This window comes from Prionailurus viverrinus, chromosome B4, assembly GCF_022837055.1.
Source record: "Prionailurus viverrinus isolate Anna chromosome B4, UM_Priviv_1.0, whole genome shotgun sequence".
NCBI lineage: Eukaryota > Metazoa > Chordata > Mammalia > Carnivora > Felidae > Prionailurus > Prionailurus viverrinus.
Window position 1 is genome coordinate 77,911,406 of NC_062567.1, and position 12,452 is coordinate 77,923,857.

The following is a 12,452-nucleotide window of genomic DNA, read 5'->3' on the forward strand; positions in this document are numbered from 1 at the left end:
GCTTTCTATTTTCACCCCAAATGGAATTTACATATCTATCTGTGCGAATTGTTTCTGTTGCGATCAGTTCAACTGGTTTCAGAGATAAGAAGTTGGTAGATTTGTCTTTACTCCTCCTCTTTATATTGGAATTATGTTATTGTTTTTTCCCCTTAATTTTTATGTAATTTACTTAGAATATAATCTATATCTGAACATTAAACATCCATAATCCCAGAAAGCAGGAAAACAAGCCAGAAAGAAGCCAATTTTAATTAAGCAATTATTATTTTTTGGTCAGTTCCGGAAATTTGCGGGGGGGGGGGGCGGGAGGGAGGTAAAGAGCTGCGGTTAGACTTCCATGTGTTAGCGCGTACCTTGAGGGGTTTGCTGGTAGATACCACACGGCCCGCCCCCACCTCCCAACCAGAGTAAGTGTTGGACTGGACAGACCCGTACCACCAGGGGGAGCTGTCTGCTCCTTTTTTCTGTGGCCTGCCTGGGTCCTCCAGGGTTGCCATTGCCTCTGGTGTGGAAGGAGATTTCATCCCGGCTGGGGGTTCCTCCGAAACGGTATCTGGGGAAGCTCTTCCCCTTCATCAGGCTTTGTCACCATTGCGGTGCCTCCAAAGGCACCTGTGTTTGGATGTGCGGTGGCTGAAGTTTTTCTCCTTTGAGGCTAGAGGACCTGGGGCGCGTCAGGGTGCTGGAAGGCAAATAGCCCAGGAGACTGGGTGGGTATTATCAGGGGGGAAAATGGGACAAATGTTGTGTGTAGGTATGGGCCTCAGTGGATGGTGCTACATGAATCTCCTTTCAGTACGCAGACCACTCGTTGGGGTGCCTGGGTGGCTCAGTTGGTTCAGGGCTTGACTTCGGCTCAGGTCATGATCTGCAGTCTATGAGTTCAAGCCCCGTGTCAGGCTCTGCGCTGGCAGCTCAGAGCCTGGAGCCTCCTTCAGATTCTGGCTCCTTCTCTCTCTGCCCCCACCCCTCCACTCTCTGTCTCTCTCTCTCAAAAATAAAAAAAAATAAAAATACACAGACCACTTGTTAAGCATCTGTTACCTACTGAGCATTAGCGATCCTGAGATGTCGCGCGGACTCACTTCCACCAGCCACCTGCCTGGTGGAGAAGAAGCACGGCATGCCGAAAACACGTTCTGAGAATAGAGAGGTGTAGTGTAACCCCGCTGATGGTTTTCTCTTTCTCATAATGCAAGCGCCCGACCTAAGCTTTGATTGGCACAGCATCCACTTCCAAGAGGGCTATGACTAGATAAAGACTAGATGAAGTCAGCCACATGACTGGATAAAAAGCCAGGCTGCCTTCTTTCGCTCGAGCTCCTCTGGTTTAGAGGTCTTGGTTGGTTTCGATAACTAACCCTTTGGGCTGCTTGTTTTTCCTCTTTTAGCTCTTAAAAAAAAATTTTTTTAACGTTTATTCATTTTTGAGAGAGAGAGACAGAGCATGAGCAGGGGAGGGGCAGAGAGAGAGGGAGGCACAGAATCCGAAACAGGCTCCGGGCTCTGAGCTGTCAGCACAGAGCCTGATACGGGGCTTGAACCCGCAAACTGTGAGATCATGACCTGAGCTGAAATCAGACACCCAACTGACTGAGCCACCCAGGTGCCTTAACTTTAAATTCCTGCTTTTATGTTTTAAATTCATCAATAAAGAGTGAGCCTATGAAACCCTTGACCCCAGTAAAAGCGGAAGCCCAGGCCTGTGTGCTCTCTGTTTCTGCCCACGACCTTCCTGTGTGGTGCCAGGTGCGCTATGTCATTTACGGGGCTTATAAGTAATGACCTTTTCTTCCCCCCGAAGTTTCACAATGGTTACTGCCGAAGGGCATCTTGCAATCATAAGAAAAACCACGAAGGCCACCACATTGGTTATTGATAGGCTGAGACCAGCACAAAACCACAGTATGGAGACATTAATTTCACAGGATGAAAATGGAGAGGAGGGTGGAAGTGGTGATTTTAACTTTCAGCTAATGTTTATCGAGTGCCTGCTATGTTCCGGAAACTGTTTCAGGCACTGGGGATACCTCAGTGAAAAGAATAGAAACCCTTGCCCTCATGGTGCTTACATTCTAGTGAAGAAAACAAAGAAAACAGACAAGTAACTTATATAGTATATTAGATAGTGAGAAATGCTACAAAGTGAATAAGTTCTAGAGATCTGCGTTGCAACATGGTGCCTATAGTTAACAATACAGTGTCATGGCTTAAAAACTTAAGAGGGTTAATCTCATGCTGAGATGCCAAGTGTTCTTAACACGTGTGCACACATAGGCACAAGAAATCTTTTGGAGGTGATAGATATGTTTATTACCTTGATTGTGGGAATGGTATCATGGGTATATGCCTATGTCCAAACTCACTAAAATGTATACACTGACTACATGCCATTTTTTGTGTATTAAATATATCTCAAAATAGCTGAAAAAAAAAAGAAGTGCTAAGGACAAAAATAAAGCAGGGAATATATGCGGGAAGTGGCAATTAAAAAAATTTTTTTAATGTTTATTTATTTTTGAGAGAGAGAGAGAGAGAAAGCACAGGTGTGGGAGGGGCAGAGAAAGAGAAGGAGACACAGAATCCAAAGCAGGCTCCAGGCTCTGAGCTGTCAGCACAAAGCCCAACGCGGGGCTCAAACTCACGGACCGCAAGATCATGACCTAAGCCAAAGTCGGACGTTTAACTGACTGAGCCACCCAGGTGCCTCTAAAAACATTTTTTTTTAGAACAAACTATCGGAAAGAGAAATTAAGAAAACAGCTCCATTTATAATAGCATCAAAAAGAATAAAAATAGTAATACATTTAACAAGGTGGTAAAAGATGTTTACAGTGAAACTCTAGGAGATACGTATCAATATAATGCAACAGTATTCAGCCACCACAAAGAAGGAAATCCTGCCATTTATATCAGTGTGGCTAGAACTTGAGGGCATTAGGCTAATTGAAATAAGTCAAACAGAGAAGGGTGCATTGTGTATTCACTCACTTATGTAGGATCTAGGAAAACCTGAATTTGTAGAGACAGAGTAGATTGGTGGTTGCCAGGAGCTGGGAAGTGGGGGAAATGGGTGACAGAGGACAAAGGGTATGAAGTTCTGGTGATAACATGAAAGTCAGGAGCGTGAAGAGAAGACGCGTTTGGGGATGGGGGTGGGGGTGTGTATTACTTTCCTAGGGCTTCCATAATAAAGTCAAATGGATGACTTTGAACGACAAATTTATTGTAGGGCCATACTCTCTCTGAAACTGGTAGCGGAGAATCCTTTCTTGCCTCTTCTAGCTTCTGGTGTTTGCCGGCAATTCTCGGCGTTCCTCGTCTTACCAATGCATCACTGCAGTCCCTGACTCCATGTCGCATGGTCATCTACCCTTGATGTGTCTTCACATCATAGGTGACTCTATGTCCAACTTTCTCTCTTCTTACAAGGGCAGTAGTCATATCGGATTATGGGCCCACCATAGTCCAGTATGACCTTCGCTAATTTATATCCGCAATGATTCAATTTCCAAATAAGGTCACCTTCGGAGGGACCAGGGGTTAAAACTTCCACAGATCTTTTTGGGGGACACAACTGAACACATAAAAGGGTGGCAGTCTACTTGAGTGTGAAGTGCCCTATTTACCCAGGGTTGATTGTAACTGGCGCTCAGGGGGGGCCTGCTACTGGAGGTCTCTCTGTGCTTCGTAGGCAGTGCTCTCAGAAATGGAGAATGTGTCGTCATGGTGGGAGGAGGGAGGAAGGAGATGAGTTTCCTCACCCCATTTAAAACAGGGTCTATGTCGGGGTGCCTGGGTGGCTCAGTCGGTTAAGCATCTGAGTTCGGCTCAGGTCATGATCTCATGGTTTGTGAGTTCAAGCCCCACATAGGACTCTGTGCTGACAGTGTGGAGCCTTCCTGGGATTCGCTCTCTCCCTCCCTCTCTCTCTGCCCCTGCCCCCCTCTCAAAATAAATAAATACATAAAAAATAAATAAAACAGGGTCTAGGTCGAATGCTCTCACTCCCAGGATAGAGGGGGTGGGTGTTAGGTGGGGTGGAGGAAGGACCATCTAGAATCAAGGACTCTGGGAGTGTTAGAAAGCACACCTGCCACACACCAGGCTTGGAAAGAGGGTTGGCAGGAGAGCGTTGTCTTGTCTTCCTCCCCAGTCATGAATATTCTTCCCCTGCTCACCTGTGTGCAGAGTGTGAAGCGCGATCCCAGGCTGTGGTGGAGGGAAACGGGGTACGCTAATCACATGGATTGTTGCAGTGGGTTAATAGGCCTTTTAGTCAAGTGTCAGCTCTCACTGCAGCGGCTCATTATTTTACTGATCTGGTCTAATTAGCCATTGCCCTTCACTTGGGCCCAGTGTAGAAAGGGTGAATGGAAGGCAGGAGGGATGCATTTTTAATAAGGGCACCAGAAAATGGCTTTAATAGAGTGACTCGGGCTTTGACGATTTTCAGGATGACAAATCCTGGTTCTTTGGAGGTTGATTTAATTTTTGGAAATGCTCAAATGTCATGAGGCACTCTATGTGAGCGATTAGACCAGAACTGGAGAGGCATTTGCACTAGAAGGAGGCCCAGCACGTGTGGCTGGTGGCTCAGTGCAAATGAAAGGGTTTGTTAGGGGTTGTGTCCTCAAGGAAGGCTTGACAGGCCCAAGGGCCTGGGTCAGGACACCCAGGGTCTCTTGGCGTTCCAGCAGATGGCTTTGCTCCCCACCTCCTCCCGGGCCCGCCCCACAGAGCACAGGCACACAGCATGTTGGATGCTTCAGTTTAATCGTTCTGGGCTGCAAGCATGTTTAAGGCTTTGAGTCCAGGGGCCCCGTTCTTTTCAAATTCTTAGACTCAACTTAGAGCAAAGGAACTGGGAGTGAGTTTCTTCAGTTTTTCTGCTAATTCAAGTCCACCTAGAAGAAAGCAGAGGTGAGAATGAGGCTCACAGGTCCCAGGCCCCAGCTCTGCCCTGTCCATCCTCCTCAACTCCCTCTTCTGCTTTGCAACCTCACCCAGGCCCTGGACAGCTTAGCGTGGGAGTCAGAGGGATGGAAGGCGGATTCGCCAGAGCCTCAGGGACCAGCCTGCTCCTTCCCCATCTGGGCAGGCTCCGCAGTGGGAAGGCTGGCGCTGAGACCCAGGGGCAATCGGGCATCAGGCAACCCTGTGGTTTGAGTGTGTGTGAGAAATTGGGGACGTTTGAAGACAACAGGAGGGAAGGTTCAGTGGGGAGGGGCTGTGGCAGTTCCAGGTCTCTGGGCGAGGGGGTCCTGACCCACCTCCTGCCCCGGGACGATGAGTGGTGAGTATTCCTGTTCCCACAAGGCTCTGCCTTGGGATATACTCACGTTCATAAAGTTTTCCTTCACGCAGTTTTTTTCTTGCTTCTTGAAAGCTTTGTTCTGCCACCAAGCTACCTTTGCTCATCAGGAATTCTAATTTTGGAGCAGAAGAATCACATTAGCAGAAAAGTCCCATCATTTCGAGAAAACTCCCCCTTCCCCCTCCTGCCCCTCACCAGACATTGTTCCTACACAAATCCCTCAAGTGAAGAAGTTTTGCTGAGGGGCCCAGCTTCTTCTCTTAGGAAGGTGGATGGGCCAGGAAAGAAACCATGGAGGGTGCAGGCAGCAAAATCTATCGTGGAAGCTGTGTGAGTGGGTACAGTGTGAGCCCCTGCTTGCGACTTTACGGTCAGGGGAGTGAGTATGTCTGCTTCTCCCTGGACTCGTCTCTGTGGGAGGAAGTGTCATGGAGGCCTGCCACCAGAGATTCCTCTGGGTTGTCATCTGGCGTAGAGACAGAGACTTACTCAGTGGGTTTAGTCCTTCTTTACTTGTGGTGGCGCTGTTTGGCTCCTGGGGTGTCTCTTGGGGTGAAACGGTTTCCGCTGGAGATGTAGTCACTTCAGGTTCAGCTGCAAACACGCCAATTTGTTGATTTTAGCAAAGTCAAATGGTTTTTAGCTTTGGAACGAGTGGCAGAGCCCAGGATACCTAGTATGTGCTGGGGGCCAGGCTACGGAGATGATATGATTTCTACACACAAGTGCCTGTGAGGGACTGAACGTTTATGTCCCCCTCCAAATTCATATATTGAAATCCTACCCCTCAGTATGATGGTCTTAGGAGGTGGGGCCTATGATGTAATTGGGTCATGAGGGTGGAGCTCTTATGAATGGGATTAATGTCTTTATAAAAGAGACCCCAGGGCTCTTTCTGCCATGTGAGGATGTGGTGAAAACTCAGCAGTCTGTAATCTGGAAGAGGGTCCTTACTAGAACCTGATCATGCTGGCCCCTTGATCTTGGATTTCCAGCCTCCAGAATTGTGGGAAATAAATGTTTGTTGTTTAAGCCATCCAGTCTGTGGTGATCTGCTGTACCGCCCGGATGGACTAAGACAGTGCCTCTTGGATGGCGGGGTTGGAGGGCAGGGTTGCATGCTTCTAATGGGCAGGGTTGGGGAGGTATTTGGGCTAGGATATGGGGAGAATCAAGGAGCTAGTCAGAGCGACGCTGGGTCTTGAAAGCAGGATTTTGGCAGGGAGGATATTCCAAAGGGGCTTCCTTGGGGGCAGGAAGTCAGTCAGTCAGCCAGAGTTCTGGGGAAGGTGTGTATAGGATAGGAATGGAGAATGCAAACAGGTTCAATTTAGTTGATGTGGGTTTTACATGAAGGAGAAGCATGGAAAAACAGGATGCAAATGGTGTCTGAAGCTGGATATCGGGCAACTTGCTAAGGAGTTGGGAGTTACAGGAAGTGTGTGTAGGTGAAAGTATTAATACCGCATGGGTATCATTTCCCTTATCACTCAACCTCATCTTTTTCTCCCTTTTATCCATAACAAACCCTTTCCCCATTCTTCCTACTGATCTTGCGTGCCTGGGTTGTCCCATTTCATCCTTAGCCTTGTTGCACCCCAATCCGTGCTCCTCTTGTTACCACCAAAAGCAGGACCCACCCCCACCCCCCATTCCTCTTCCAGCCTCCACCCACATCCCTGGCTGTTAGACCCTCCCCTTGAGCATAGGGACAGGAGGGACAGAAGGACTCACTGGCCACAGTCCCCGGAGTAGCCTCGGTGGGATCAGAGGAGGCATCTTCTGCAGTGGAAGAAAGAGGTGACAGTAAGGACTGAACCTGACCCATCTGAGCCATCCTACCTCCCATTCTGTATCTGTGAGTTCATGGACACAGGGAGACACGTTTCCCTATTGGTGAAATGTGCCCTTCTGCCTCATCAGTAGACCCACCAAGCACTCTGTCTGGTGTTTAACCCCTCCTACAGTTGTTTGAAGCAGGTTCTCCCGGGAGAAGTGTAATATGCTCTGAAAACTGCCTTCCTCCAGATTGCCTCTGGCCTATGAGGGTGCCGTGAGATTCGCGCCAGGGAATTGGCTGTGGTTGGAAGCGCTCAGGCTCCTCTGTGGCTGAGGGGGACAGTGCAGGGGCCATGGGGCCATGCATGAGTGATTTCTGGGATTGGACTCCAGCCCTCCTTGTCTCTGTTCTTTCAACACAATGTTTATGCAAAGTGCTCTGCTAAGTGGAGGGGGTTCAGTGCTGAAGAAGGTGGAAAGACCCTGCCCTGACCCAGCTTACATTCCATGACATAATTATTGAGTCACCGTGTGATGGTGCTAGGGGGGTAAGTGCGGAGTGGTGTGATAACAGCAAGCAGGGTCTAATTTTTCCTACATGTTCATGGAAGGCTTTTTTGAGGAATTGATATCTGAACTGAGATTTGACAGATGAGAAAGCATTGGCCAGGTGATATTCTGGACTGGCTGGAGGAAAGTGACAAGGAGAGGAAAAGAATTCCAGGCAGAAAGAAGAGCAAGAAGGAAGGCCCCAGTGTTCGAGGAGCAGCTGGGTTGTCCTGGCACGAATAGCACTTTTCTTTCTTTTTTTTTTTTGCTTTTCTCAGGAAGAGGCATCCAGAGACACAAGGCCATGGGCAGTGCCCATTGCTTGGCAAATGGACCATGGGCTAGATTTCAGCCCCCTCCATCCCCTGCCTGGCACCCCTGTGCAGGGGACAACCTGCACCTCTATGTGGTGGCCCAGAAGGCCTATAAGAAGGCCAGGGTGGCTGGAGCATAGTGGATAAAGGAAGGTGTGTGAAGGGATGGGCTGGAGAGCAGACAGCGCCAGGGGGTTCCTGGCTCCCTGACCAATGCGGGTAAAGAGCCTATGGGCAGAGAACTGGGGGCAGGAGTCACTTGCAGGAATAGGAGGAGCCAGGACAGCACTGGGAGAGAAAGAGAAAAATGAAGACCAGAGTTAAGGCTTCCCTGGACTGTCAGAGCTCTGGTGGGGTACAGGGGAAGGACCATACTCACGGGCACAGACCAGGGCCCCAGCCAGAGCTGCCAGGAGGAGGAGAGCTGAGAATCTCATGCTGTGGAGTGAGAAGCAAGTATAACCACAGAATCCTCAGAGGGTCCAGGAATACCAGTGCAGATACTCCTGGGCCCTTTTAAGGATACCGAGGGCCAATGGGAATCAAGTTTGGAGGGGTGTGACTTCCGTGTCCTCCTCCCCTTCTTCCCCAGACTGTCACTTGCTAAGTCAACAAGGGATATCTGGGGCTGGCTAGTAGCTGGCATCCTTTCCCTACTGACTTCCAGCCATCCTCTTCCTCCCCCCTTCCTTCTCCTTCCTACTTGCCCTCTGGCTTCACATCCTTGGGATCTCAGGGACCAGATGCAGAGCAAATTTTGTTTGGGGAGATTCTAGAATGTGTCTGTTGATGGTATTAAAGGACTGGCGTCTCCCCCAGGAGGAGGTTGGGTGTTTGTAAGATCATGTTGTCTACCTTTTGCCTCAATCTGTACAGGACTCCGTGCAGGGGCTTGAAGATTTCCCCAGACTATGTGAGCTTCCTTCCCCAGGAGGCCACACTCAGAACATCTGGGGACTAAGTTCATGGTTCCTTTCTCCTCTTGAGGGGACGGGTTTGGAGGCATGAATGACTTCTCTGGAGTTGTCTCCTGCTCTTGAAGTTATTATCTAACCCCTAGGAGGAACTCCTAACCCTCAGATGGACCCCTGTCAACCTCTATCATCAGGCCCAACTGATGGGAGCCCCTGTTTCTCAGAGGATCTTCTGATTACAGGACAATGGTGTTTCACTGAAGTTGGAACTTGGTTCTTCCTTCAAGTGGGGAGCTGATCCATGGTGTGAACAACCCAGAGAAGCAGATAATTGTGTTTGACTATGGATTTCTTCCTTCCTTGAGCTGGCATTTAAAAGGCCTGGATCTTGAGTTCTGGCTTTGGCATATACACAGGATGGTACATTGCTATATACTGAAGACCTTAGGGTTTTCATCTGTCGTCTGGGAATTACAGCTGCTTTGTACAAAATTGTGATGGAAATTAAGTGAGATAATACATGGCAAAGCATTTTTTCAACAATAAAATTCTATGCAGATGTGTGGGATACTTGTACTTGCAGAAGGCTCATCTTTCTGGGTAGGTTTGGTTCAGGCTGGTGCTGAATGCCAAATAGAATGGGGAGAAGGAGACACAGGAGACGGTTGAAGGGGTGGTGGGTGGAGAATAGGGTTCTGTATACAAGTTTGTGACTCTCATTTGCTTGGTGTTGGCTTTTGCCAGGCCCTGGGTGGTGCTGCAGCTTTCTGCCTCAAGGCTGTTCTGAAGATTGGTGTGGAGAGGGGGTATCAGGAAGTTTATAACATGAGGGTGCTTGGGTGCTTGGGTTCAGAGCATTAGTCTCCTCATAAGATAAAGGAAGAGAAAACTGATGGAGTGGGACATCACAGGCATGAGGGGTGGGTCCTTTGGGGCTATCCTTAATCTAGGTTTCACCCATCCTTAACCTGCAGGTAAGATGACAATGACATTCAGGAGGTTGATCTGCTCCAGTCATGTTGAGTAGGAACTGGGTTTAAAACAACTGCTCACCCACTAACTCCCTGTGTGATTTGATACTTAAGATTTATCTGGCATTTAATGATGGCCAGTAGGTGAAGAAGAGGGGTGCATTGAATTAATGCAGGGACAAGACTTAGCATTAACTACCCATCTAAGGGTCCAGGCCTGGAAGCCTTGAAGATGGTGGTGGCTTTAACTTGATGGGGAGATCTTGAGGAGCAGGAGAGAGTTTTGACTGCATCAGTGCCCTGGTATGTGTGTGTGTATGTGGGTGCATGTGTGTGTGTCCATGTGTACGTTATAGTAGGAGAGGCTGTGCCTCTAGATCCCAACGGTCTCCATGAGCACATCAAAAAAACCAACAGGAGCAAACCATGATATTTGCACAAGTTTTTCTAAGAGGAAATTAGAACTTTGGCATCAACACTAGAGCTGTCACAGAGCAAGGTCTCTCCAAATGTCACTGCTCAGCCCTTTTCCTCTCCTAATTCTCCTCTTGGCTTCATGAATTAAAGAGGCAGGTATTGACATAAATGTGGGTGAGATGGAAGGTAGGGAACTTAGTTCCATAGAAAATTTTCAGTATTTTATAACAGGGCCCAGGAGAAATGTTACGCCAAATTATAGGGCCTGGGAAAGAATTGGACATGTATCTTGAAGAAGAGAGATGCACCTCATGTATCTGGGTGAAGAGCTGTCTTCTGTGATGTCTTGTCTTCTAAGGTATCTGACCTCCATGATAACTCTGTCAGTTGCCAAGGTGTCTTTTCTTATTCGTTATTCTCCTGGTTATTCTCTATTCATAGTTCTTTGCTTCCTTCCCTACTTCATATCTGTTTTCTGACCATCTCTGCACTGGTCTGGAAGGATGACCTTTATGGGGTGCACCACCTGGGCTCTCTTGCCTTCTAGCTTCTAGTTGAGTTTGGCCAATGGGAGACATTAGTGGGAAGTCAGAATGGGAAGAGAGGTTAAGGCATTCGTTCTTCCTGTTCTCTCCCTGCTTTGGCAAGTGTGGCAGGTAGATACCTTGGTAGATAGACTTCTAAGATGGTGCCCAGCGATCCCCACTTCCTGGTATCTATGCCATTGTGTAATACCCATTCTGGATCTAGTGATTCACTTCTGACAAATGGGAAATGGAAAAAGTGATAGGATATCATTTCTGAGATTAGGTTATAAAAGACTATGACTTTTGTCCTGCTTATATGTATAATATCTCTCTCTTTCTGAGTCTTCTCAGCTTGCTTGCCCGGATGAAGAGAGCTTCCATAGCATGAGCTGCTCTGTGGAGAGGTCCAGGTGGCAAGGAACTGAGGGCTGCCTTAGTCTGCAGTTCAACAGTCCATGAGAAACTGAATCCTGCCAACAATCATGTGATTGAGTTTGGAAGTGGGTCCTTTTGTAGTTGAGTCTTGAGGTGACTGCAGTTTTGATGATATCTTCATTGTACCTTGTCAGAGATTCTGAGCAGAGGACCCAGCTAGGCTACATCTGGACTCCTGGTTCACAGCAATTGTGAAGTAAGGAATGATGTTATTTGAAGTTGCTAGGTTTTGGAATTGTTTGTTATGAAGCCACCGATTATTAATACAGCATGGAGTAACAGTGGCTGTGTTCCTCTATGACAATAGCTTGTCTGGTGACACTGGTTCCACAGCTCCATTTCCTAACTGGTGTCAGGGAATGCTATTTCCTCTCCCTTCAGTGTTAGGGATGGTAATGGCTTTCTGCTGCTGTGAGTCCTTACTCGTACCTCTGTAAATAAATTTTTTTTTTCATTAAAACGTCTCTTAAAAAAACTTTCTGATCATGCCATAGGTTTTCTGCCAGGACCCTGAGTGATACGTTCCACCCTGTCTGACCCATGCTGAATGTCTCCTCCTTGTCCCCTTCTCCTGTGTGTTAAACCCTGTCCTGGGGTTAGAGGGTTAGAAGATACTCTAAAGGAGAAAGTGACCCAGACTCTTGGGGTAGATAGTTCACATATTCAAGACACAGACTTAAGCTGTGTATATGAGGGGTATCTTACCCTGATTGCTGCAATTCACATGGCTGATCTTCTCTGCCAAGCTCTTATGGGCTGGCCCAAATTGCTACACTCCCCTAATGTCCTTGATCATTCATCTGTTCGTGGGGGAGGTGTGAAGACAAAGCAATGAGTAGAATTATTTTAAAGACTCTTATTCTACTTATTTAACAAACATACAACATATAATATGTGCCAAGCAAACACTGTTCTCAGAGCTTCATAAATTTTATCTCATTTAATCTGCATAACAACCCAATGAGATGGGTACTGTGAATACTCTCACTTTACATATGGGGGAACTAAAGTAAAGGTAGGTTAAAGGACTGGCCCATAATCACATAGCTAGTATGGGGCAGAGCTGGTTTTAGACATGGGCTTTCTGGCTCCAGAGTCTTTGCTATCAACCACAACTCTATGCTTGAATATGAAATCTATTTTATTATATGTGCTGCCGAAGCGAGCACAGTATGAAATCTATTTTATAGTAAACATTAGGCCTCTATAACACTGTTTCTCTAGTC

The 12,452-nt window shown here is 47.5% G+C and overlaps 1 protein-coding gene across 1 annotated transcript; it reads right to left on the reverse strand.

Annotated features, from left to right (window-relative positions):
- Positions 1 to 4,823: 4,823 nt before the first annotated feature.
- LACRT (lacritin) lies at positions 4,824 to 9,027 on the reverse strand. The gene is made up of 6 exons (XM_047864904.1): positions 8,818 to 9,027; positions 8,342 to 8,400; positions 7,055 to 7,102; positions 5,810 to 5,914; positions 5,346 to 5,432; positions 4,824 to 4,910 (listed from the first exon to the last, which is right to left on the reverse strand). Exons 2-6 carry the CDS (start codon positions 8,397 to 8,399, stop codon positions 4,849 to 4,851), a joined length of 360 nt encoding a protein of 119 aa, XP_047720860.1. The 5' UTR covers position 8,400; positions 8,818 to 9,027; the 3' UTR covers positions 4,824 to 4,848.
- Between the last annotated feature and the right edge of the window lie 3,425 nt (positions 9,028 to 12,452).

Bases quoted from the DNA above. Each gene is read 5' to 3' on its own strand.
- LACRT (XM_047864904.1), bottom strand. From the start codon at position 8,399: ATGAGATTCTCAGCTCTCCTCCTCCTGGCAGCTCTGGCTGGGGCCCTG. The intron at 5,915-7,054 runs GTGAGTCCTTCT...GCGTGTTTGCAG, and splicing joins TACTCCGGGGACTGTGGCCA to CTGAACCTGAAGTGACTACA. The intron at 4,911-5,345 runs GTGAGTATATCC...GCTTTCTTCTAG, and splicing joins TGAAGGAAAACTTTATGAAC to GTGGACTTGAATTAGCAGAA.